The following is a 26,932-nucleotide window of genomic DNA, read 5'->3' on the forward strand; positions in this document are numbered from 1 at the left end:
TCTCTCCACACCATCACCAGCACCTCTTGATTTGTTCATTTTAAAATTATTTTGTTTAAATGTGAGCAAACTTCTTAAACTAGTCACAGGGCAGATAAATCTTTACTCTTTCTTTCTGTGTGTGTTTATTTCTTGGATTTGGCTAGGAAGCAGGAATTTTGTCAGATTTTGAACTGTTTCTATGTCACTTTCTAAACCTAGCAAAAGAATTAAAGTACTACAAAGCTTCCCCAGCAGACAAATTTTAAAACTATATTTTTATGTCCTTTCCACTTTGAAAAATAATGAATCATAGCGATTTGTTTATTTTCCCGTCATTTATTCAACAAATTCACATTATGGTCTACTTATAATAAAGGTCAAGTCAAAAAGTATGTGATGATGACTTGGTGTCTCCTACAACATAGAGCACAAAGCTGATCACAGAAACCAATATGATATAATCTCTAAGGAGCTGATGCACTAATAAGGAGACAGGCTCTCAGAATTGAATATTTAGAAAGCTGGGCTTAATAAAGTGCTTTATTGGTCCAGACAAAGCCATTAGTTAAGAAAGAAGCCAATGGAGGCACCTGGGTGGCTCAGTCAATTGAGCGTCTGACTTCAGCTCAGGTCATGATCTCACAGTCCGTGGGTTTGAGCCCCCCATCTGGCTCTGTGCTGACAGCTCAGAGCCTGGAGCCTGATTCAGATTCTGTTTCTCCGTCTCTTTCTGCTCCTCCCTCACTCACTCTCTGTCTCTATCTCTCACAATAAAATACATAAAAATTTTTTTAAAAATCAATTTAAAACTAATTTTCAATGCAGAATTTGGAATTTATCAGAAATAAAGTTGATAGTTCTTTTTTTTTTAAGATACAAGTTTTGTTTCAGAGGTGTCAACAAAATTTAATGTGGAGCCAGTCTTTCTGCCACAGAAGCGGTAGTCCATTAGCTACAGTAGGTGCAATAAACCGGGTAACAGCTTTTATACCATAATCCCATGTGGCATATGGCTGAGTGGTCTCTTTCCTTTTTTCCATTTTTTTCTTTAAACTTTTTATTTTGAAATTATTGTAGACTAAGAGAAAAATTACAAAAAATAGTATAGAAAATTCACCTCTACCCTTCACCCAGCTTTTCCTTGCTGGAGTCCAGATCCATTAGGTCCAGGGTTTCCTGAAGGATGGCTGGTGTCGGCAAAAGGGAGTGAGAGAGCCTTGAGTTTCTTTCTGATCACCAGGCAGGCATCTCTGCACTGACTGGAGAGTTAGCTTTATTTATGGAAAAAATGTATGGGGTACAAAACAAGTGGCAATTGCCTTAGACAGTGATTTCTGATTACAAATTCTTTGGTATGTAAAAATTTCCCAGATTGGTAGAAGACTCATGTATAATCTTTATCAATAATGATTGATGTAGGTGACTTAGATGATTATCATATGGGAAAGGAAGGGATCTTTAGCATTCAAGTACAAGGCAATGTTTTTAGCATAGCAAAGGCAAAAGTTCTTTGTGAGCAAGGGTCAATAGCCTGGTTTCTTGAGGGGAAGAAAAACAGGTTTCTCAGGAAATGTAATACTTGCTCCTATAAACACAAAAGAAGAAATTCCTGTAATACGTTCCTTCATAAGGTACAATTAGCATATTTTTAGGATAAGGGGGCAAGTCACTACTGATACCAATCAGCAAGGTGCCTTGGGGGTTGGTGCTCAAGCAAAAATAATTGAGTGGGGGGTAGACATTGGTTGCCATCTGATGGCAGGAGGCCTTACCTCACAAGGAGTTTTTCTCAACTTGAGTGAGTTCAGAAAATGGCTTCCAACATTTCCTCATGTTCACAATTTATGTAACCATAAACTACTATGTAACCATAAACTAGTTATCAAAAACCAAGAAATTACCATTTGTGTGGTGCTGTTAACTAAACTACAAATTATATTTGAGTTTCAGCACTTTCCATTAATGTTGTTTTTCTGTTTCAGGATCCAACCTAGGATCCCACATTGCATTGTTTTTATTTCTCCTTAGCCTCCTGCAGTCTTCAATAGCTCTTCAGTCTTTGTCTTTCACCATCTTAATACTTGTGATCAGTATCATCAGTTAATTTATAGAAAATCTCTCTTTGGCAAAGTGCACAATAATACAGTAGTCATCCTTATCTGCAGTTTCTCTCTGTTGTTTCTGTTACCTGAGGTTAACTGTAGTCCTAAAACAGATGATCCTTGTGATATAATAGGTTCCAGTAGCCTCACTTGAAGTCACAAGGCCTCTCCTCACTTCATCTTGTCATGTTGGCACTTTATAATCTAACACCACCACAAGAGGAAGGAAGGGTACAGTACAATAAGATAGGTTGAGAGAGACCACATTCACATAACTTTTATTACAGTGTATTGTTATCATTGTTTTTTTTTTGACGTTTTATTTTTGATAGAGAGACAGAGCATGAGAGGGGGAGGGGCAGAGAGAGGAGACACAGAACCAGAAGCAGGCTCCAGGCTCTGAGCCAGCCATCAGCACAGAGCCTGACGCAGGGCTCGAACCCACAAACGTGAGATCTGACCTGAGCCCAAGTCAGAGATTTAACCGACTGAGCCACCCAGGTGCCCCTCTTTTTTTTTTTTTTAATATTTAGTTTTGAAAGAGAGAACAGATGAACGACCAGGGAAGGGGCAGAGAGAGAGAAAGACACAGAATCTGATGCAGCCTCCAGGCTCTGAGCTGTCATCACAGAGCTTGATGCAGGGCTCAAACTCAGAGTGTGAGAGCATGACCTGAGCCGAAGTCGGTTGCTCAACTGACTGAGCCACCCAGACTCTCCATAATTGTTTTTTTAGTAGTTTTGTTAATCTCTGTGACTAATTTATTTTTTAATGGGTTTTTGTTGGTTTTTAGTTTTTAGTGTTTATGTATCTTCGAGAGAGAGCGGGAGGGAGGGAGGAGGGGGAACAGAGAATCCAAAGCAGGCTCCAGACTCTGAGCTGTCAGCAGAGAGCCTGACACAGGACTCTGAACTCACGAACTGTGAGATTATCACCTGAGCCAAACCAATTAAGGTTAGTGGTTGGACCCTTAGCTGACTGAGCCACCTAGGCACCCCTGACTGTGCTTAACTTATAAATGCTGTCATAGATTGTCTAGATAGGGAAAAACAGTGTATATAAGGTATGGTTTGTATATAACTGGATTTGAGGCATCCAGTAGAGATCTTGGACTATATTTCCTGAGGATAAGTGGGGGCGGGGGGACTATTGTAACTTTTGTGAGCAAGGTCTCCCATTGGATACAAATGACTGGGCAAAAATTTGAGGGCATCTGGGTGGCTCAGTCAGTTGAGCATCCAATTTCAACTCAGGTCATGATCTCGTGGTTCGTGAGCTCAAGTGAGCCCTGCATCAGTCTCTCTGTCCCTTCCCTGCTCATTGATCTCTCTAAAAATAAACAAACGTTAAAATAAAAATTTTTTTAAGTTTGAGGAAAAGTGAGATAATGACATAGTTTCAATGTATTTCTCCTAAGATAAATTATTAATTAAGAGAAAAATAGTAACTTTATAGTGGATAAGTCTGGCTGATACCATGTTACCCAAGTGAGTAAGATTAACATCTCTCGTAATAAGATGTAATGACATCATGTCCTCAGTGATGAGACGCCCTGAGAAGGATGCGCTCACTTCTGTGATGCTCTGGCCAAAAATATATGACGTCTGTTTCATGATAAGCAGACATTAGATGGCTTATTTTTTAATTGTGTGTTCTCTGTTAAGGCAAAGCATAGTTGATTTGAAGGAGAAGGAAATACCAGAATTAAGAAACAGACTGCAAAATGTCAATAGAGACATACAGCGCTTAAAAAATGACATAGAAGAACAGGAAACACTCTTGGGCACTATAATGCCTGAAGAGGAAAGTGCTAAAGTGTGCCTGACAGATATTACAATTATGGAGAGGTTCCAGGTAAGTTTATTGTAGTTTAAGGCAGAATAAAACTTGTTTCATGAATGTGAAATGTGAGACTGGTAAAAACAATACATATTCAGGTCTAGGTTGAGTTTAGAGTTCCCGGTCCTGAATTGCAGATAGTCTGAGTGAGTACTGCTTAATGTTTACATTACTGGGTTTCAAGTTTTTATTCATAAATGTGAAAGCTAAGAAGTAGTCCTGTTTAGGGGCACCTGGGTGGCTGAAGTCATCCGACTTCAGCTCAGGCCATGATCTTGCAGTTTGTGAGGTCAAGCCCCGGATTGGGCTCTGTGGTGACAGCTCAGAGCCTGGAGCCCGTTTAGGATTCTAGGTGTCCCTCTCTCTCTGCTCCTCCCTCGTTCATGCCCTGTCTCTCTCTCCTTCAGAAATAAACATTAAAAAAAATTTTTTTTAAAGGAGTCCTGTTTGTTTTCATTTTTAGTCAGTTTCCTTTTATGTCATTTAAGTTATTAAAATTCATTTTATCCCATTAAACTTTGTTAAAATTATATCTGAAATCAGTTGCAGATTTAGAATTTAGAATAATAGCAGTTTCTAAATATTTTGGATAGTAATGGAGCAAGATTGTTAAAGGAATAACTTTAATTTTTAAGATGGAACTTAAAGATGTTGAAAGAAAAATTGCACAGCAAGCAGCTAAGCTGGAAGGACTCGACTTGGATAGAACTGTCCAGCAAGTAAACCAGGAGAAACAAGAAAAGCAACACAAGTTAGATACAGGTAATAGAGTCCTTGTCTTCATGTACCCATAGAGACTTGATCCCAGCTTATGTTTTTTATCATAAATTTTGTATCTGTTATGTTCTTCCAGTCCACAGCATATTCACTCTCTTTTCTCAAGAGAGAAGAGTTTCCTTGCTTTGCACGACAGATTTTAAATGATGGGAGGTTCTGAATGATAATTATCAGAGCAGCTGTACTCTTTCTTCATCTTACTTGCCCTGTGATCTTTACCCATGGCTGGTCAGGAGGGGTTCTGCAGCACTTTCACTGCAGGGGGTGGGACCCATGGAAACTCAGCCTGTGTGAATTCCATAGAGCTATAAAAAAGAAAGGTTGCTGTTTGTAGTCTTTTCTGTATCCTTAACATTGATCACGGTGTGAATGTGTTTTGGTGCAGTTTCCAGTAAGATTGAATTGAATCGTAAGCTTATACAGGACCAGCAGGAACAGATTCAACACTTAAAGAGTACAACAAATGAACTGAAATCAGAGAAACTTCAGATATCCACTAATTTACAGCGTCGTCAGCAACTGGAGGAGCAGACTGTGGAATTATCCACTGAAGTTCAGTCTTTATTCAGAGAGATAAAGGTAAAAAAGATTCATACATACCAATCTGTTTTTTACATTAGTTCAAATACATGAAGTGCTCTTTATTAGTATAGTGGCGAAAACTATGGATATTGTGAGGATGAAATGAAAATACTATAATTGTTGCATGGCTCCTAGATGACAGAACTTGTAGTAATAGTTAAAGAGATCTGGGAGTATTTTGGTCGTCATAAACAAGAATTGGTTTCCTGGTCCATTAGTGAACTTCCTGGTATTGGAGGCGGTTAGCAGGTGGCCAGCTAACTACATACCTACTTGTATGGCATAATTGTCTTACTACAGATTCCTCTATCCGTGGCAGACACTGTCTCCCACTCATAGCACTTTTTTTCTTTGACTCCAGATGTAGTCTCAGAGTGCTTTCCAATGTAGTGAGCAGGCATTGAGTTGGAAATCATTTGGCATTCCTCATCTAGTTAATCAAATCTCAGACCCAATCAATTAAATTTTTTACCAGTTTTAGAAATAATAGTCTTACCTAGTTTTTTTCATAATTACGAACATTTACTGAGCACTAAATTACTGGACCTGTTAAATTGAATAAAAGTTTCTTAAATATATTTTATTATAAATTATCAGAGGCTTAGAGTGTGATACAAAATAGTAATACCTTCCTTAAATTTGTATAATTTTTCTACTGTTTATACTACTGTTTAGTGTCTCAGTAATTCTTTTGAGATACGTGCCATAATCTCCTTTTCTATACAAAAGAGATTAAGAGTTAGAGATGTCTCATGTCTTAGCCAAGTTCACGCAGCGACCGGGAGGCAGGGTTTTCAGGTAGGTCTTCAGTGTCTAAGACATTTGACTTCCCACTACAGCATACCTCTTCTCATGAAAAATTATACCTACACTGAAGTGTAATATTAAAGAATTGTTTGTACTTTTATGGGTTCATTAGATATTTCATTAATTACGTTAAAATGCTTGGGGATTGTTGTTTTGAACAGTGGTTATCATGTAATTATGCTATAGAGATGTTACAAGGCTGAATAATGTAGACTCCTGATTAGTAAAATTGTTACTTTCCTTCCATAATAGGGGTGGACACACCAACATCATTATACCTGTATGATTTTATTACCATAAAATATCTACTTAGACTTAGCAAAGCAAGCTTGAGGACAAAAGTGTCCTTTATAATCATATTCCCATCTGTAAAAGAGGCCTGAATTGAAAAGCATTCCTCGTCTTTGGCCATTTGGAATTGACATGTGCCCCTACAAACTCAGAAAAACTTATACCTGAAGGCACATAAAACTGGAAGTACATGGCCTGGATTAGGTATCAAGTCAGTGGCTAAAGTAGTATATAGCATAGTGGCTAAGAGAAAGAGTCTAGAGTTGACAGAGTTTGGATATTTAAGGCCTGGTACATAGAAAGTGCTTTGATTAGGACTAAAAAGTCTGACATCTGAAATAAGGTAGTGGAATATAATATAAAACTCTATATTTTGTATTTGTAGGATGCTAAAGAGCAGTTAAGCCCTTTGGAAACAACATTGGAGAAGTTCCAGCAGGAGAAAGAAGAATTAATCAACAAAAAAAATACAAGCAACAAAATAGCACAGGATAAAGTAAGATTTCATTTATATTTTTATTACCAAATATATATCTTGAACTTATTATGTTCAGAGCACCATGTTGGGTACTAGCATTTCACATGAAATTAAATACATGATAAAATCAATAGTATTTTGAGATTTGTGACTTAATCCTGATGCTAAAAATTCTTGTTAGGGGCACCTGGGTGGCTTAGTCCGTTAAGTGCCTAACTTCAGGTCAGGTCATGATCTTGGACTTCATGGGTTCAGGCTCTGCATAGAGCTCTGTGCTGACAGCCTGAGCCTGGAGTCTACTTCAGATTCTGTATCTCCCTCTCTCTTTGCCCCTCCCATGTTCATGCTCGCGCGCTCCCTCCCTCCCTCCCTCCCTCCCTCCCTCTCTCTCTCTCTCTCTCTCTCAAAAATAAACATTAAAAAGAATTCTTGCAGGGGAGGTGCCTGGGTGGCTCAGTTGGTTAAGTGTCGGACTCTTGGTTTTGGCTCAGGTCATTGTCTTGGGGTTCATGGATTCAAGCCCGGTGTCGGGCTCTTCACTGACCGCACAGAGCCTGCTTGGGATTCTCTTTCTCTCTCCCTGTCTCTCTGCCTCTGATGCATTTTCTCTCTCTGAATAAATAAATAAACTCAAAAATATGTTTTAAAAAATTCTTAGGGCATCTGAGCGGCTCTGTTGGTTATGTGTCTAACTCTTGGTTTCAGCTCAGGTCACGATATCATGGTTCTTGGGTTTGAGGCCTGCATTGGGCTTTGTGCTGACAGTGCAGAGCTTGTTTGGGATTCTCTTTGTTCCTATCTCTCTGGTTCTTTCTCTCTCTCTTCTCCCCTCTCTCAAAATAAACATTTAAAAAAATTCTGGTTAGAATAAGGATTAATATTAAATTAATTTGATTCTTGATCTAAAATGGAAGTTGAGAATAGAGATTTATTTAATCCAATACCGTAGACAATAAGGAGAATTGTCTCCAATTATAACATTTGCTGGTGATGGAAACTGGAACACAAAGCCCCAGCTTCCAAGCCAGTGTTTCACTGTGTTCATCTATGAAGTTTTTGTTACCATAATATATTTCCTTGAAAATAAACCTTCTTAATTGCCCTGGTATAAATAAACATTAGTATTAAATAAATACTAAAATAAATATTTTTCCACAGATGAATGATATCAAAGAGAAGGTTAAAAATATTCATGGTTATATGAAAGATATTGAGAATTATATCCAAGACGGGAAAGAGGACTATAAGAAGGTAATTTAAAACTTAAAATTATTTATTTACTTATTATTTTATTTCTTGCAAAAATTCTTCAAAGAATTTCCTTCTTTTGTAGCAAAAAGAAAATGAACTTAATAAAGTGACAGCTCAACTAAGTGAATGTGAGAAACACAAAGAAAATATAAATAAAGAGATGGGAATCATGAGACAAGATATTGATACACAGAAGGTAGGTCTTTTTTTGCTAGTGGTTTATGCTATCACTTGTGCCAATCTTTGTTTTCATTTTTACTTTTACTTTCAGTATATCGATTGAGTGGAAATGCACACAGAAAAACAGTTCTAATAATGTAATCTTTTCTTCTTTTTAATTATATTTTTATTTTTATTTAAAAATTTTTTTTTATTTTTTAAAAAATTTATTGTTGAGAGAGACAGCATGAGCAGGGGAGGGTCAAGAGAGAGGGAGACATAGAATCTGAAGACAGGTTCTAGGCTCTGAGCTGTCAGCACAGAGCGTGACTTGGGGCCCGAACCTACGAACCACGAGATCATGAACCCACGAACCTGAGCTGAAGTCTGATGCTTAACCAACAGAGCCACCCAAGCGCCCTTAATTTTATTTTTAAAAAAGACACATTTAGTAAAAGTGTAAACATAAAATATTTTAAATATTAAAGTTTAAACATAAAATTAAATTAATTTTATAAATTAAAATTCTCCCTCCCCTCTGCCAATTACCGGTTTCACTCCTAGATGTCATTACTGGTAACAGTTTTTCATTTTTAAAGAAGTTTCTTACTCATATGAACAGGTAGATAGATCAATAATCTATCTGTGTGTATGTGTGTATATATACTTTTTACATATGAAATCATACCATTCAGATTCTACACCTTTTTTCACTTAGTGCAGTTTGGTCTTATAGATCAAGATCCACTACATTCCTTTTAATAATTATGAAATACTGTTTTGTGTGTGTACCATAAGTTGATTCCTTTTTTCTTATTGCAAATAGTGGCAATGAATATCCTACATATGTCTTTATTTTTTCTTTTCTTAATGTAAGATAAATTCACACAAAACAAGGATGGAGGTATAATAATTCTAAAAGTTACAAGCAAAGTATCTATACATTAAGTTATTTTTCACTTGATTCCTATTTCATTTTCCCTATTAAGGATATTAATTTCTGCATTATAATTAAAATTACATTGAGAAATTATCTTAAAGATAATTCTTTATGTAAGCATGATAGTTAATGTCTTTAAAAGCTATATCATTTCTCTCTTCCTGCTATTTTAAACAAAATTTGCTATATGAATGCTTTAATCACCAGCATGAGCAGGGGAGGGTCAGAGAAAGAGGGAGACACAGAATCCGAAGCAGGCTCCAGGCTCTCACAAACTGAGATCATGACCTGAGCCGAAGTCAGACACTTAACCGGCTGAGCCACCCAGGCGCCCCTTTGAAGATCAGTTCTATCAGCTGTCTGCAGGGCTTCTAGCCATAGTGCCAGGTATTTCAAATATATGAATATTAGTAAAAGTAAATCTCTGTCATCTAGGGGCACCTGGCTGGCTCAGTCAGTGGGGTATACAGTTCTTGTCTCAAAGTTCGAGCCCCATGTTGGTTATAGAGATTACTTAAAGAAATCAAGTCTTTTTTTTTTTTTATAAAATCTTTTTAAAAAAGTAAATCTTTGCCATCTAATAAATGCTGAATAACTATAAGTATATGATCATGTGAATAACAAAATAGTTATCACTAGCTTATATAGGAGTCATCTATTTAAAATCACAATCTGTAAATCATTAATATTTCTCCATATATAAACATGCAGAGATCATTAAAATTTACCCATCTGTGACCCTTTTTAATTTGATGGTCTAAACTTCATAGATCTGACTGTATTAGTTTACTTTTGTAATCTGCCTTGTCCCAGAAGTTATTTAATAAGCTACATACATAGAGTGATGCCAAATAACCTTTTTAAGTTAGTGGAAAAATGAGACTACATGGAAGTAAGGACAAGAAGGTAAAACCAGGAGAGTAGTAAGTATATAAAATGTAGCCCATAAAATGTGATATGCTTATTAAAGATTTTACTAGTTATATAAAGATGAAAAGTCACTAAGTTAAGATTTGCATTGTCTCAGAGCTGACTGGAAACCAGTTCCCTGTACTCAAACTATAGAAAAATGTCCCCCATAGACATTCATGGCAAGGAGGACACTGTGTAGATTAATAAAAATATATCTTTAGTAAATGTCTTGGGGTTTTTAAATTTATTTTAATGTTTGTTTATATTTGAGAGGGCAGGGAGGGGCAGAGACAGAGAGGGAGACACAGAATCCGAAGTAGGCTCCAGGTTCTGAGCTGTCAGCACAGAGCTCCATGCTGGTCTTGAACTCCCAGAACCATGAGATCATGACCTGGGCCAAAGTCGGATGCTTAACCGACTGAGCCACCCAGGCTTCCCACTTGTTTTTTTTTTCCACAATTTGTTTCAACATCTTTTTTATCTTCCCTTGGTGAGGTTCTTTGGAAGATGGTGTGATTAAAACCTAAGATAAATTTTGGAGTGTTTAGAGAACTAGGGGTATCCATTAGAATTACCTGGGTTTACCACTCCTAAGTATAGAACTCAGAAAATTTTAAACGTGTTCACATAAAAACTTATATAAAATATTCCTAGCAGCATTATTCACAGTCATCAAAATATGGAAATAACCCAAATGGTCATCAACTGATGAATGGATAAATGTGGTATATCCATATGTATTAGGGTTCTGCAGAGAAATAGAACCAACAGGATGTATACCTACATACAAATTTTATAAAGGACTTCATTATAAGGAATTGGGCTCACATGATTGTGGAGGCTGAGAACGCCCAAGATCTGTAGTGGGCAAGATGGAGACCAAGGGAGCTGATGGTATAGTTCCAGTCTGAGTTTGAAAGCCTGAGAACTAGGAGAACTGAGGTTTCAGTTCAAGTCTCAGTGCAGGAAAAGATCAGCTTATACATTCAGGCCAGAGGAGGTTTTGTTCTTTTCAGATCATCGACACGATGTGATGAGGCTCACCCATATTAGGGGAGGCAGCCTGTTTTAGTCTCCCAATTCACATGTTAATTTCAAGACATACTCAGAATAATGTTCTACCAAATAATGCTGCACCAACATTTTCAAATAAATGTCTAAGCACCCCATGGCCCAATCAGCTTGACGCATAACATTAACCCTCACATCATGGAATATTATTTGGCCTTGAAAAGGAATGAAGTAATGATATATGCTACAACATGGATAAACCTTGAAAATAGCATGCTGGGGCGCCTGGGTGGCTCAGTCGGTTAAGCCTCCGACTTCGGCTCAGGTCAGATCTCACGTTCATGGGTTCGAGCCCTGCGTCAGGCTCTGTGCTGACCGCTAGCTCAGAGCCTGGAGCCTGCTTCCAGTTCTGTGTCTCCTCTCTCTACCCCTCCCCCTCTCATGCTCTCTCTCTGTATCAAAAATAAATAAAACATTTAAAAAATAGCATGCTTAGTTATAAAGGAATCCAATCACAAAAGACCACATATTGTATGATTCTATTTATATGAAATGCAAATATCCATTGTGACAGAAGGCAGATTAGTGTTGCCATGAGCCAGGGGAAGAAGGGAATTGAATGACTGCTAATGTGTAGTGGATTTCCTTCCAGGGTGATAAATGTTCTGAAATAAGATAGTAGTAATGGTGGTATAACCTTATGAATATACTTAAAACCACTGAATTACACACTTTAAAAAGGTGAATTTTATGGTACATGAATTACATCTCAATTTTCTTTAAAAAAAAAAAAAGCACCTGTGTTATTCAAAATATATATGACTGTGTTTCCATTATAGGCTAATAAATAAGAATTTCTGGGGTATGAGCAGAGGCATTTGTGCTTTGTTACAGTTCCCCAGGAGTTCTGCTGTATCATTCCCTGAGCCAGAGCATTTCGAGCTTCCAGGCTGTCCTCTAAAATTACACGGCCCTTTTCCCAGCCAAACTTTGTGGATATTGAACTGCATCTATTCAGTGCGCTACTCCATCACAGTTGCCTAGAAGGCAGCTGATTTTTAGGTTTGCTTTAGGTACCCCACTGCATGCATTAATTGTCATCTGAGCTGGATGATGGGAGTTAATATTTAAGATTTGAGCCTAATAATACCTTATTTACATGCTGAAGCTCTTCTAAATTTAGTCCACAGAACAAAAAATTTGGTAGTTAAATAACCTGCCTCCCTCTGTCTTTAGATGAAAGGAACTGGAGATGACCTGCCTTGCCCCAGGTCACAAAAGTAGTAACAGAAGGAGAACTTGACCTTGCATTGTCAAATTGCTCATAAAACAAAAGCAATTCTGTTGTATTATAAATGCATCTGACTTTCATTTCTCTTTCTCTAGTGGTTTGTTTTATAAACAATAATTGGAATTCCTAAGGACACATTTGAGCCAAAAAGCATTTCCCTATCAATTACTGAGCTGGTTACATATGTTCTCTCATTTAATCTTCACATCAGCTCTGACAGGTGGTATTATTATCACCATGATATAAGTAAAATGAGGCTCAGAATTTATTATTTTTTTTTCCATAATATTTTATTGTCAAATTGTTTTCCATACAACACCCAGTGCTCTTCCCGAGGCCCAGAATTTAAACTAACTTGCCCAAAGTCATCAAATATTAAAGCTTTTTAATGCTAAGATTTGAGCCTAAGTATACCGGAGTCTATAACTTGTGCTCCTTAACTACTGTGCTGTATACTGTTTTCCAAAATGACAGTTAAGGGCAACTAGAAGCCGACCTAAAAAAAAAAAAAAAAAAAAGTAAGAAGTACATATCTTTCTGTTCCTAAGAAGGAAAAAGTACAAGCATAGTCAGTCTCCTTTGGAAGAATTTTTGAAAGTCATAGACATAGACAACCGTATTTGTGTGTGTTTGTGTATTACTGTTGGCAGAAAAACTGAAGGTGGTCTTGATGACAGTTGGAGAAAAAAAACCTATCTCAAATTAGCAATTCATAGATGGGTAAGCTTAAGCATGTGACTGAAGTCCTTGGCTTCCCTTCTTCTCACCCACCTCCCAAATCCTTATTTCTTAGTAATTCCTGTTCCTTTATGCTGGGAACAAGATAACTACCACAGGTCTGCCCCCCCCCCCCCCCCCCCCCCCCCCCCCCCCCCCCCCCCCCCCCCGCCCCACTTCCCACACCACTGAATTTATTTCAGTTGTAAGGATTACTGCAGGATGGTCGTAGCTTCCTCTTTGAGAAGTTCAGACTCTGAACTTGGGATGAGTTTCGTATATTCAGGCTTTTATAAACCAAACCTGTTTCTACAAAAGATTTTTTTTCTATATTCTAAAGAGTCTGCTTATAAACAATTTGTTACTTGATTCTTGACAGCCTTGTCTACCATCACTAGGAAACTTATTGAAATAATTGTGTTAGTATTACTGCTACTGCTGCTGCTGTTAAGTGATTAGGTCTCTTTTTTTAAGGACAGAAACGTCTGACTTTTTAAGGCAGACTTTTTTTTAAGGATAGAACGGACGACTTTTTAAATTTTCAATTCAGTTCAGTGGCCAGGGAAAGTGTCATCAAGTATGTAGATGAACATTGTTTTTGTGAAATTTTTGTCTTATGACTATTAGTCATAAGATCGTATCTGACATACCTAACAGCATCTTACAACCTTGGCACATGTTAGCGGACAGATATGAAATTAGGGGAAAAAAAGTGAGGGAGACTGATAGTATATTTCTCTCTTGTGATCTTTACATCAGTAAGCTCTATTGTGGAGTTCCCATGTAAGATGATCCCATGAGTTACAGGTATAAAATACTAAAACATCTAGTTATATACTTTTATTTCGTCTTCTAAATATCTGTTTTGTGTATTTATGAGCCAGCCATATTATACCAGGCCTTAGATCCCTTCACCCTGGCTTATTCTCCCTCTGTTGAGTTTAACATGACTCGAAGGCAGAATTAGTACCACCTGTCAGCAGCTGTGTATTGAGTGTCATGTTGGTAACTTAATTGTTTTTGTTAACCAATTTAATATTATTTAGATACAAGAAAGATGGCTACAGGATAACCTTACTCTAAGAAAAAGAAATGAGGAACTAAAAGAAGTGGAAGAAGAAAGGAAACAGCATTTGAAGGAAATGGGTCAAATGCAGGTTTTACAAATGAAAAAGTATGTTTTTTTAAAGGAATCTTTAAATATCTTTTTATTGAAATGTGAAAATATTCAATATATTTTTTAAAAAGAATTTTAGCATTAGTGTGCCTTAAGAATTACAGGAAGGTGAATGGAGTTTTTCTTGCAACTCTGTTTTGCAAATTGAATTACTAAAGAAGTGATAAAGAATTTATAGTCATACTGTATTGATGTGCAGGATTAAAAATGCAAAGTCCCCAGATTTCCCCAGTTAGCTGTTGAAAAATCTCTGTCGTATATTGACGAAATCAGACTTTATAACTGGAAGAGTTCTTCATCTTCAGTCTCAATTTTAAAACATTAGAGGACATTGAGACTCAAAAATATCCACAGGAAATCATGACAAAAGCCTGGAAAGTGACCCAGATATCCTAGCTCCCAAGCCTCAGCTCTTTAACTTTGCATGGCTGGTGCTCTCAGTGTTGAAAAGAAGTTGAAAGAGTAAAGCTTTTAGAAGATACTTAAAATTGAAACAGTTTATTCTTTTCTACTGAAGACCAAAACCAGATACTTTTATAATTTCTTCTGTGCTTGGTACATAATGGTGATTTTTATATTCATTCAGACTACTAAGTACATCAGCTCTTTTTCAAATCTGTCTTCAACTAGCATGCAACAGAAATGTCACAAAACCTAATCAGGCCAGTTCTGTAAGAGTGTCCATGAACTGGAGAGCAGTGCTTAATAGAAGAGGTACTTACTTAATAAGTAATTGATAAATGACTAAGATTTTTTTTAATGGGTGAGATTTTTAAAGCACACACTCAAATCTATATTACCTCCCAACTTATCAGGAAAGTTTGTGTATTTTACTATTTTGGGTTATAATTATGCTTCTATTTGGGCAAGTGAAATTGTGTTTTTGTAGAGTACAAACTTTTATTAATACCACAGAAACTAATAGTTTGAGATGAATTTGTATTTTGTCGCTGATGTACTATGAACGTAATGATGATACCTCTTAGTAATTTCTCAGTGTTGGTAATTGTGCATTCTTGGTTCACACTCAGAATTTTGTGAATTTGTAATTTAATCACCAACAGTGCTTTTTTGAGGTTAGTCCTTAAAAGTAAAGAGCTTGTTCAGTGCTTTATTCCACACACAGAAAGCATCTATTTAGAAACCTGGATGCTTCAGAGATTTGGGACGAAATAAAATTTTCTTTAGTACTAAAGCCTTAATAAGGAGAGACTTAAATATCTAAAGAGATCCACCTTTTCCATTTCAGGCTGCTAAAAGCTAAAAATTGTCCTTAATTGTCATTTTTACCTTTTATAGTGAACATCAGAAGTTGCAAGACAAAATAGATACTATAAAAGCAAATCACAGTTCGACAATAGGGCGACAGAAAGGTTATGAGGAAGAAATTATTCGTTTTAAGAAAGAACTTCGAGAACCTCAATTTCGGGATGCTGAGGAAAAGTACAGGGAAATGATGATTGTTATGAGAACAACAGAGCTTGTGAATAAGGATCTGGACATTTATTATAAGACCCTTGACCAGTAAGTATTAGACTGGGGATTAGGTTCCCACTACAATCAGTATCAACTAGTGTGTTTTAGTCATATTTTCCCTTTCTATATATAGTTAATACATACTAAAGAATGGGAAAAATATATATGTATGCGTACACACACACATGCATGCTTACTTAAGTTACAAAGTTTTAAAGCATATTAATCATAAAGATTATCCCTGATATTCCCCTCCACACCCATTCCAAGAATCCGTTACTACTCAGTGGGATCCAGTTAGGTGCTCCTCCTCATCTCAACCTTCTGTTCTCTTCACTCTCCAGAAGCATTGACACAGATTTTTCCTTTCTCTGCTTCAAAAAAAAAATAGTAATTTATCATATGTACTTGGGGTTTTTTTTTTTTTGAGTTTTTAAAAAAAATAACCATATTCTGTGTCTTCTTCTAGGATTTGCCTTTTTTCTTTTATTTGGTTTTTAAATACTCAGGTTGCTTATAGCTGTAGTTTATTCATTCATTTTCACTAATGTACAGAATTCTGTCATGGGAATATACCACACTGTATCCATTTTCCTAGAGATGGACATTTGTGCTGTTTCTGGGTCGTTACAAATAGAACCTTTGCTCCTAGGAACATTCTTCTGATGTCTTCTGGAGCAAAAGTATAAGAGATTGTCTTGGGTATATGTAAAAGTAAAATTTTTGGCACTCAGTTTTACAAAATAATGTTAAATTTGTGTTCCAAGACGTTTTACTAAACTGCAGTGCTAGCAGAAAATAAAGGTTTTCTCTGATGCGTTGTCTGACACTGATTTTGTCAGTTGATTCGTTTTAGTGAATCTGGTGGGTTTACAATGGTAAATCATAGTGGTCTTCATTTGCGGTCTCCTGATCTCTAATGATCTTCCTTTCTTTCTTTCTTTCAATTCAAGTTAGTTAACAGCATAGTGTATCTTGGCTTCAGGAGTACAACCCAGTGGTCATCTCTTACATGTGACACCCAGTGCTCATCCCCAAAAGTGCCCTCCTTCATGCCCATCATCCATTTAGCCGACCCCCCCACCCCGCTCCAGTAGCCCTCAGTTCGTTCTCTGTAGCATCTTTCCCTGTTTTTCCTTTTTGAAATGCTTGTGTCTTTCACCCATTTTTAATGTCTTATAGGTAGTGGGTAGTGATCTGCATTTGTTCTTTATCTCTTCTGCATTTGTTTTTTTTTTTTTTTAGTTATATCTATCATAAATATCTCCTCAAGCTTTTTATGTTTATCTTTCCACCTTCTTACAGGGTCTTTTAATGAACACATTTGATTTTGAGTTAGTTGAATTTACAAATCTTTTTTAAAGTTTTATTTATTTATTTATTTAATATTTATTTTTGAGAGAGAGAGAGAGTGAACAGGGAAGGAGCAGAGAGAGGAGGAGACAGGACCTGAAGCGGGCTCTTTACTCAAAGTGGAGAGCCCAACACAGGGCTTGAACTTAAAAACTGTAAGATCATGATGTGAGCCAAAGTCAGATATCTGCTCAACAGACTGAGCCATCCAGGCGCTTCAGAAGTATTTTCTACTTTGCTTTCTGTGTCTTAAGAAATCTTTCCCTACTACTGTATTTTCTTATAAAAGTTTTAGTTTTGCTTTTTACATTTAAGTATTTAATTCTAAGTTGAATTTTTTATACAGTGAGAGGTGGGAATCTAGTTTCATTTTTCCCCTGATAACCAGCCATTGTGGCTCTATTTATTGAATGAATAGTCGATCCTTTTCTCAGTGATTGGAAGTGTCATCTTGGTTATATATCCAAATTCCCTATGTGCATGAGTCTGTCCTGGATTTTCTGTTCTGTGTCACTGGTCACTTTGTCTTTTTGCCATTACGGAGACCAACTTAATTACTAGAACCCTACAATTTAATCAACAAATAGCAGAATTTTGTTTTTTATTTTAATCTGACCAACTTTGTTTAACTTGTCATTTTAATGCACTTTGATAACTTAGTATTCAGTGGGTTTTTTTTTTTTCCAACTTACCTGCCTTCTGTGGGACAATTTACTTTTGTTTATTCCTTTTTCCCTTCTTTGGGTTGTAAATGATACAGTCTCTTTTACCTATTTGGGTATTTACCTTAAAATTTTTAATATGTGTATTTGACTTAAAATCAAGTGCTGTTGATTCTGAAAGAGGTCCTGAAGCAGCATTATCAGCATCACCTTGGAACTTGTTAGAAATGCAAATTCTCAGCCACCAGTTTTGGATTGGAAATGTTGGGGGGACTAGGCCAAGCAGGTGGTAGTTTGACAAACCTAGGTGATTCTAATGCACATCAGAGTTTAACAGCCATGGCTTTAAGGTGAATTGCTTTACCTTCTTCCTGAATATGGATGATCTTCTCTGCAATGTTTTTGTTGTCCAGTATTTTCTTTTCATAGTGTTTTTCTAGCCTTTCAAAGTAGTAATAATTACTACTGTTGTGGTGGTTTCATGGCCCAGTGCTTCCTTGAAACATTTTGTTTTATTTATGAGACAGAAAGAGAAAGACGGAGCATGAGTGTGGGAAGGGTTGAGAGAGAGAGGGAGAGAATCTAAAGCAGGCTTCAGGCTCTAAGCTGTCAGCACAGAGCCCAACGCAGGGCTCAAACTCAGAAATGGTAAGATTATGACCTGAACTGAAGTCGGGATGCTGAACTGACTGAGCCACCCAGAAGTCCCACTCAGTGCTTATTTGGATAAACCCTTATGTTTACCAATTTTTTAAAAAATCCTACTCTGCTTTTTTAGGTTCCATTTCCCTTCCCTCCCCTTCTACCCTCGGAATACAGCCCTTATTGATTTTTTCAGTGTAGGATTGTTGGTAGTGAATTCTGTTTCAGCCATTGAAAAGTCTTTGCTCTCAGAAATATTAGTTGGGCAGAAATTGAGAGGGTTTTGGTGTTGTTGTTTTTTTTCCCTTCTACCACTTTGAAAATACTCCATTTTATCCTGGCCTCTACAGTTGTTGTTGACAAATCATTCTAATAAATCCTTTGGAGGTATTATTCCTTTGTTCTCTAGTTTAATTCTCTTAAGGTTTTTCTTTGTCTCCATCATTCTGCATCTTTCTTTTAGTTCTTCTTTTCAAGTACAGTATTTACTCATCTGAGGACTAATAGCTTTCATCACTTTTGGAAAGTTCTCATGTATTATCTCTTCAAACATTATCCTTTCCTCATTTTCTCTTTAGACAGAAGTAAACTTTCTCATCCTTACTGGCACAGGCTTACATATACTGGTAATAATCTGGCCAGCTTCCTCATAAATATTTTCCAGGTCACAAATTCTTTAGCTGCTGTTTGTGCTGCCTATTAACACTTGCCTTTTTAAAAACTTTTCATTTCTTTTTTTTTTTTTAATTTGTTTATTTTGAGAGAGAGAGAGATCGATCGAGGGAATGAGTGTTCACACAAGTAAGGAAGGAGTAGAGGGAGGGAGAGAGAATCCCAAGCAGGCTCTGCACTGTCAGCACAGAGCGTAATGTGGGGCTCGAACTTAGGAATTGTGAGATAGTGACTTAGGCCAAAATTAAGAGTCAGATGCTTAACCAACTGAGCCACCCAGGCACGCCTAAAACTTTTCATTTCTATAAGTTCTATTTTGTTCTTTCAGAAACTGTTTTTTCATATTTTTCCTTAGAATTTTGATTTCTTCTTCTATGTCTTTACTCATTTTAAATATTTGTGGGCACATGGGTGACTCAGTCAATTAAGCCTCCGACTTCGGCTCAGGTCAGATCTCACTTTTGTGGGTTCGAGCCCCGCGTCAGGCTCTGTGCTAACCGCTGGCTCAGAGCCTGGAGCCTGTTTCCGGTTCTGTGTCTCCTTCTCTCTCTGCGCCTCCCACTCTCATGCTCTGTCTCTTTCTGTATCAAAAATAAATAAAACATTAAAAAAAATTTTAAATATTTATAGTTTGTACTCTCACATTATCGTTTTTTTATTTCACAGTTTTAGGAGTTTATTTCTGCTATTGTGTTTGCTTATTCTCATTCTTATGAAGTATTTTTTGTTTTATGCAATACTTAATAATAACTTCATCTTTTGTGGTATCTTTTTTTTTTTTTCTGTGAGACTCTCTTAATGACTTTTTTATGTGAATGTACTTCCACATAGTGATTTTGGCTTTGATCTGCTAGGAGTTCCAAAGAGAACACTGGCCTGTGTCCAGCTTTTACATTAATTTCTCAATTTGGGAGTTCTTGAACTACACTGGTGATAAAACACTGAACCTTTAACCCATCCCATATAAAGCATTTGCCCAGGACTTTGAATACTCCACTTATCACTTGTCCATTCTTTCACTGAAGGGTGATGATGCAGCTTTTTGAAGAGTCTCAGCCTTGGGGCACCTGGATGGCTCGGTCCATTGAGAGTCTGACCCTTAATTTTGACTGAGATTATGATCTCATGGTATTAGGATTGAGCCCTACGACAGGCTCCACACTGAGGGTAGAGACTGCTTGGGATTCTCTCACCATTTTCCTCTTTCTCTCTCAAAAAGGAAAAGAGAGTCTCAGCCTTTAAGTTGGGAATCACTCCTAATTTTGTGCCTTACTTGGACCCTGTGTCTCATCTTCTGGTTGATGGTAACCAATCCTAAGGTCATGAAAATTATAACAAAGTTTAGCTGCAGTGTCAGATGATCATTCTGGTTTTCATTTTCTTTGTCTCCATCACATAGGGATTTCTCTTTCTTATGAACTCAACTATGAATGTAAAATACTTTTTGTTAAAAAGCTGATTATGTTTCTGGGCATTTGTATCAGAATTACTAGTTACCTTAGATTTTGTTGTTTTCTAAAAAGGAAAATACCCTCCTCAGTGGTAAGAGAACCATTGAGACAGAATCTCTTCTAAGTTTTCTTCTGTTCAGAAAATACATAGGCAGCAGACCAGCCTCAGCTGAGGCATCAGATCACAGAACTCAGGAAGGCAGGAGGACCCTGCTTTCTGTATGAGAATATTTTAGTTAATGATGAACATAAAAGTGGCCCCAGAATCACATCCCTAACTTGAGAATGTACAAGTTTGGGGAAGCTCATAATATTTTAAGACAAGTTAGATTCATTTACTATGAAAACTGGGACTCAGCTAATTATGTAAGGTTTTTAATTCATTTTTAAAAATGAATACTACTAAGACTTTGGTTGGATGAAGTTAGAGTTCCAAAGACACTTGGGGTCGAGGGGGGGTGGTTATTCCATGGACACATCTTTTCTTCTCTTTCATTGTGAGTGAATAGGTTAACATTACACAGCTTCCTGGGTCTAGAAAGGCTCATGGAATGTATGAATGAACCAAATGGAAACTCTTGTTTTTTTATTTGTTTTTTTTTAAATATAATTTATTGTGTGATTGGTTTCCATACATTACCCAGTGCTCCTCCCAACAAGTGCCCTCAGTGCCCATCACCCACTTTCCCCTCTTCCCCACCCCCCACATCTTCTTTATCTATTTGTCAGTTGATGGACATTTAGGCTCTTTCCATGATTTGGCTATTGTTGAAAGTGCTGCTATGAACATTAGAGTACATGTGCCCCTATGCATCACCACTCCTGTAACTCTTGGGTAAATTCCTACTAGTGCTATTGGTGGGTCATAGGGTAGTTCTATTGTTAAGTTTTTGAGGAATCTCCACACTTTTCCAGAGCAGCTGCACCAATTTGCATTCCCACCAGCAGTGTAAGAGGGGGCCCATTTCTCCACATCCTCACCAGGATATAGTCTCCTGATTTGTTCATTTTAGTCACTCTGACTGGCGTGAGGTGGTATCTCAATGTGGTTGTAATTTGTATTTCCCTGATGATGAGTGATGTTGAGCATCATTTCATGTGTCTATTGGCTATCTGGATATCTTCTTCTTTGGAAAGTGTCTGTTCATGTCTTCTCTCCATTTCTTCACTGGATTATTTGTTTTTCTGATGTGGAGCTTGGTGAGTTCTTTATAGATTGTGGATACTAGCCCTTTATCCGATATGTCATTTGCAACTATCTTTTCCCATTTCATCAGTTGCCTGTTAGTTTTGTTGATTGTTTCCTTTGCAGTGCAGAAGCTTTTTGTCTTGATGAAGTCTCAGTAGTTCATTTCTGCTCTTGATTCCCTTGCCTTGGAGATGTGTTGAATAAGAAATTGTTGCGGCCGAGGTCAAAGATGTTGTTTCCGGCTTTCTCCTCTAGGGTTTTGATGGTTTCCTGTCTCACATTCAGGTCCTTCATCCATTTTGAGTTTATTTTTATGTATGGTATAAGAAATTGTTCTAGTTTCATTTTTCTGCATGTTGCTGTCCAGTTCTTTTAGCACCATTTGTTAAAGAGGGTTTTTCCATTGGACACTCTTTCCTGCTCTGTCAAAGATTAGTTGGCCATACATTTGTGGGTCCAATTCTGGATTCTCTATTCCATTGGTCTGTGTGTCTGTTTTTGTGCCAATACCATACTGTCTTGATGATTAAAGCTTTGTAGTAGAGGCTAAAGTCTGGGATTGTGATGCCTCCCTTACTGATTTTCTTCTTCAGTATTTGGCTATTCAAGGTCTTTTGTGGTTTCATAAAAATTTTAGGATAGTTTGTTCTAGCTTTGAAAGGAATGCTGGGATTAGGATTGCATTGTATGTGTAGATTGCTTTGGGTACCGTTGACATTTTAACAATATTTCTTCTTTTCTAATCCATGAGTATGGAATGTTTTTCCATTTGTTTGTGTCTTCTTCAATTTCCTTTATAAATTTTCTATAGTTTTCAGCATACAGATCTGTTACATCTTTGGTTAGGTTTATTCGTAGGTATTTTATGATTTTTCATGCAATTGTGAATGGGATCACTTTCTTGATTTCTCTTTCTGTTGCTTCATTGTTGGTGTATAAAAATGCAACCAATTTCTGTATGTTGATTTTGTAGCCTGTGACTTTGCTGAACTTATGGGTCAGTTCTAGCAGTGTTTTGGTGGAGTCGGTCAGGTTTTCCATGTAGAGTATCATGTCATCTACAAAAAGTGAAAGTTTGACTTCATCTTTGTCTATTCTGATGCCTTTTATTTCCTCTTGTTGTCTGACTACTGATACTAGGACTACCAGCACTATGTTAAACAGCAGTGGTGAGAGTGGACATCCTGTCATGTTCCTGATCTCAGGGGGAAAGCTCTCAGTTTTTCTCCATTGAGGATGATAATAGCTGTGGGCTTTTCATAAATGGCTTTTATGATATTTAAGTATGTTCCTTCTATCCTGATTTTCCTGGTCTTTATTAAGAAAGATGCTGTATTTTGTCAAATGCTTTTTTTGTATCTATTGACGGGATCATATGGTTTTTAACCTTTTTTCTGTTAATATGATGTATCACATTGATTGATTTGCGAATATTGAACCAGCCCTGCAGCCTGGGAATGAATCCCACTTGATCATGGTGAATAATTATTTTTGTATGTTGTTGAATTTGATTTGCTAATATCTTGAGAATTTTTGCGTCCATATTCATCAAGGTTATTGACCTGTAGTTCTCTCGTTTTGCTGCATCTTTGTCTGGTTTGGGAATCAAAGTGATGCTGGCTTCACAGAATGAGTCCAGAAGTTTTCCTTCCATTTCTATTTTTTTTGGAACAGCTTGAGAAGGATAGGTATTAACTCTGTCTTAAATGGTAAAATTCTCCAGGGAAGCCATCTGGTCCAGAACTCTTAGTTGTTGGGAGATTTTTGATAACTGATTCAATTTCTTCACTAGTTATGGGTCTATTCAAATTTTCTATTTCTTCCTGTTTGAGTTTTGATAGGGTGTGGGTGTTTAGGAATTGGCCATCTCTTCCAGGTTGTCCAGTTTGTTGGCATATAATTTTTCATAATATTCCCTGATAATTGCTTGTATTTCTGAGGGATTGGTTGTAATAAATCAGTTTTCATTCCTGATTTTATCTATTTGGATCCTCTCTCTTTTTTAGAAGCCTGATTAGAGGTTTATCAATTTTATTTTTTTCAAAAAACCAGCTCTTAGTTTCTTTGATCTGTTCTACTGGGTTTTTATTTTTATTTTTAATTTTTGGGGGGTTTCTATAGTTTTTATTTCTGCCCTGATCTTTATTATTTCTCTTCTTCTACTGACTTTGGAGTATCTTTGCTGTTCTGCTTCTAGTCCCTTTAGGTGTGCTTTTAGATTTTGTATTTGGGCTTTTTCTAGTTTCTTGAGATAGGCCTGGGTTGCAATGTATTTTCCTCTTACAACTGCCTTTGCTCCATCCCAGAGGGTTTGGATTGTTGTATTTTCATTTTCATTTGTTTCCATATATTTTTTAATTTATTCTCTAATTGCTTGATTGACCCATTCATTCTTTAGTAGGGTGTTTCTTTAACCTCCATGCTTTTGGAGGTTTTCCAGACTTTTCCTGTGGTTGATTTCAAGTTTCATAGCATTGTGATATGAAAATGTGCACAGTATGATCTCAGTTCTCATATATTTATTGAGGGCTGTTTTGTGACCCAGTATGTGATCTGTCTTGGAGAATGTACCATGTGCACTCAAGAAGAAAGTGAATTCCACTGCTTTGGGATGTAGAATTCTAAATATATTTGTCAAGTCCATCTGGTCCAGTCATTCAGGGCCATTGTTTCTTTAGTGGTTCTCAATCTAGTTGATCTGTCCATTCCTGTAAGTGGAGTATTAAAGTCCCCTGCAATTAGCACATTCTTATCAATAAGATGGTTTGTGTTTGTGATTAATTGCTGTATAAATTTGGGTGCTTCTGAATTTGGTGAGTAGACATTTGTAACTGTTAGCTCTTCCTGATGGATAGACCCTGTAATTATTATATAATGCCCTTCTTCATCTCTTGTTACAGTCTTATTTTAAAGTCCAGTTTGTCTGTTTTAAGTATGGCTACTTCAGCTTTCTTTTGACTTCTAGTAGCATGATAGATAGTTCTCCATCCCCTCACTTTCAATCTGAAGGTGTCCTCAGGTCTAAAATGAGTGTCTTGTAGACAACAAATAGATGGATCTTGTTTTTGTTATCCATTCTGATACCCTGTGTCTTTTAATTGGAGCATTTAGTCCATTTACATTGTGTTATTATTGTAAAATAAGGGTTTAGAGTCATTGTGTTATCTGTAGGTTTCATGCTTGTAGTGGTGTCTATGGTACTTTGTGTTCCTTGCAACATTTCCCTCATAGAGTTCCTCTTAGGATCTCTTGTAGGGCTGGTTTAGTGGTGAGGAATTCCTTCAGTTTTTGTTGGTTTTTGGAAAACTTTTCTCTCCCCTTCTTTTCTTTTTTTTTTTTTTAATGTTTTTTAATTTTTATTTTTGAGAGAGAGAGAGAGACAGCATGAGCAGGGGAGGGTTGGAGAGAGTGGGAGACACAGAATACAAAGCAGGCTCCAGGCTCTGAGCTAGCTGTGAGCACAGAGCCCGACGCGGGGCTCGAACCCACCAACCGTGAGATCAAGACCTGAGTCGGAGCTGGAAGCCAGACGCTTAACTGACTGAGCCACCCAGGCGCCCCTCTCCCCTTCTTTTCTGAATAACAAGCTTGCTGGATAAAGGATTATTTGCTGAGTTTTTTTCCTATTCATCACATTGAAGATTTCCTGCCATTCCTTTCTGGCCTGCCAGATTTCAGTAGCTAGGTCTACTCCTACCCTTATGTATGTCTACCATTGGATGTTAAGGCCCGTTTATCCTTAGCTCTTTTCAGATTTTAGTGTCTGTTTCCTTCCTGAGGTAGGGGAAGTTCTCAGCTATTTGTTCAAGTACCCCTTCTGCCCCTTTCTCTCTCTCTCTCTCTCTCTCTCCCCCCCTTGCCCCTCCTCCATTTTATTTTGCACCTCATTTATAGTATTTTTTAATTCATCATGACTATTTTTAAGATCCTTGATCTCTGCAGTAATGGAATCTCTGCTGTCTTCTATACGTTTTTCAAGCCCAGCGATTAATTTTACGACTATTATTCTAAATTCTTATTCAGTTATGTTGCTTATATCTGTTTTGATCACTTCTTTAGCTGTCACTTCTTCTGAGAATTCTTCTAGTTCGTCATTTTGGCTAGTTTTCTGTCCCTTGTAAGTTTTAAAAGCTTGTTAGGTGCTCTGAACCTGCGAGTGCTGCTATATTAAAAGGGACTCATACACTGTTCGGGGCCTGGCTGTTCAGGAGATGGTTTTTTGGAAAGTGTTACTTGCTCTCTGTTGTTGTGACTTAGGTTATTTTATTTCCCTACTCGTAGTGATGTTTTGGGCTCTCCACCAGGTGAGCTTTGGTCTGTTCCTTGAAGTAGCCCTGGAAAGGAAGACAGACAAACAGAAACAAAAACACACAAGTGCACAAATAAAACAAACAAGCAAACAGACAAAAACAAAGACAACCTAAAAGCATAAAAACAGAAACCCCAGCTACAAGTAAATAGCAGGATGGAGGCAGTGCTGATGGAAGTGCATACACAAAGAGAGAAATGACAGGGGTGGGGAGTAAGAGAAAATGAACATTGACCAGACAGAGAGACTAAAAGGCTTAATCCAGAGAGAGACAAAGGAGAATAAGGAAGGAGTCGAGGAAAAAGAAACAAAGATACAGTTACCCAGAGAGACTATATGGACTGATTATTCCAAAGAGAGAGAAAGGAAAGGAAAGAAGGAAGTGTAGAACATGCATCAAGGGAATGGACTAAATATGTCTGTTTAAGCAAACGAATAACCAGAGTAACCGAAGAGATAAGGAGAAAATGGAGAATATGTCTATACAACAAGAATTGACCTAGAATTAATCCAGGCAATGCCGCAGTGCCCTTCTGGAGGAGGGAGCGTCTGTTTCTACAGCATCTATCCAACCCTAGTAGATAGCCAGCTCCCCAGTGTGAAGGGCGAGGTTTTGTGGAGGTGGCTCCTGCCTCCACTGTGGTCCCACCAGCTGATCCCTGAGGCCCTGCCTTGGTGATTGTGGGGAGAAATATGGCAAACCTCCAGTCCCTGCTTCAGGACCAGGTATTCCAAATCACTCCTTTGGATCGTCCTCACTGTGCCAGGGGGCACAGACAAGGCAACTGTCTTGCTCCACCATCTCCTCTGTCAAATGCCCAGCTGAGTTCCAAACTCCCACTCTGCATGTTAATCATGCCGC

The 26,932-nt window shown here is 37.4% G+C and overlaps 1 protein-coding gene across 2 annotated transcripts in view; it reads left to right on the forward strand.

Moving 5' to 3' along the window:
* RAD50 (RAD50 double strand break repair protein) overlaps nucleotides 1-26,932 on the forward strand; it is a 79,891-nt gene that overhangs the window by 32,408 nt on the left and 20,551 nt on the right. For both annotated transcript variants that reach the window (XM_029941882.1, XM_029941881.1), the window contains exons 14-21: nucleotides 3,749-3,938; nucleotides 4,559-4,685; nucleotides 5,086-5,279; nucleotides 6,766-6,876; nucleotides 8,017-8,109; nucleotides 8,192-8,305; nucleotides 14,186-14,313; nucleotides 15,616-15,840. In XM_029941882.1, the coding sequence (XP_029797742.1) occupies nucleotides 3,749-3,938; nucleotides 4,559-4,685; nucleotides 5,086-5,279; nucleotides 6,766-6,876; nucleotides 8,017-8,109; nucleotides 8,192-8,305; nucleotides 14,186-14,313; nucleotides 15,616-15,840 (1,182 nt within the window). The remainder of the gene's footprint in view (nucleotides 1-3,748; nucleotides 3,939-4,558; nucleotides 4,686-5,085; nucleotides 5,280-6,765; nucleotides 6,877-8,016; nucleotides 8,110-8,191; nucleotides 8,306-14,185; nucleotides 14,314-15,615; nucleotides 15,841-26,932) is intronic.

Source organism: Suricata suricatta, chromosome 6, assembly GCF_006229205.1.
Source record: "Suricata suricatta isolate VVHF042 chromosome 6, meerkat_22Aug2017_6uvM2_HiC, whole genome shotgun sequence".
NCBI lineage: Eukaryota > Metazoa > Chordata > Mammalia > Carnivora > Herpestidae > Suricata > Suricata suricatta.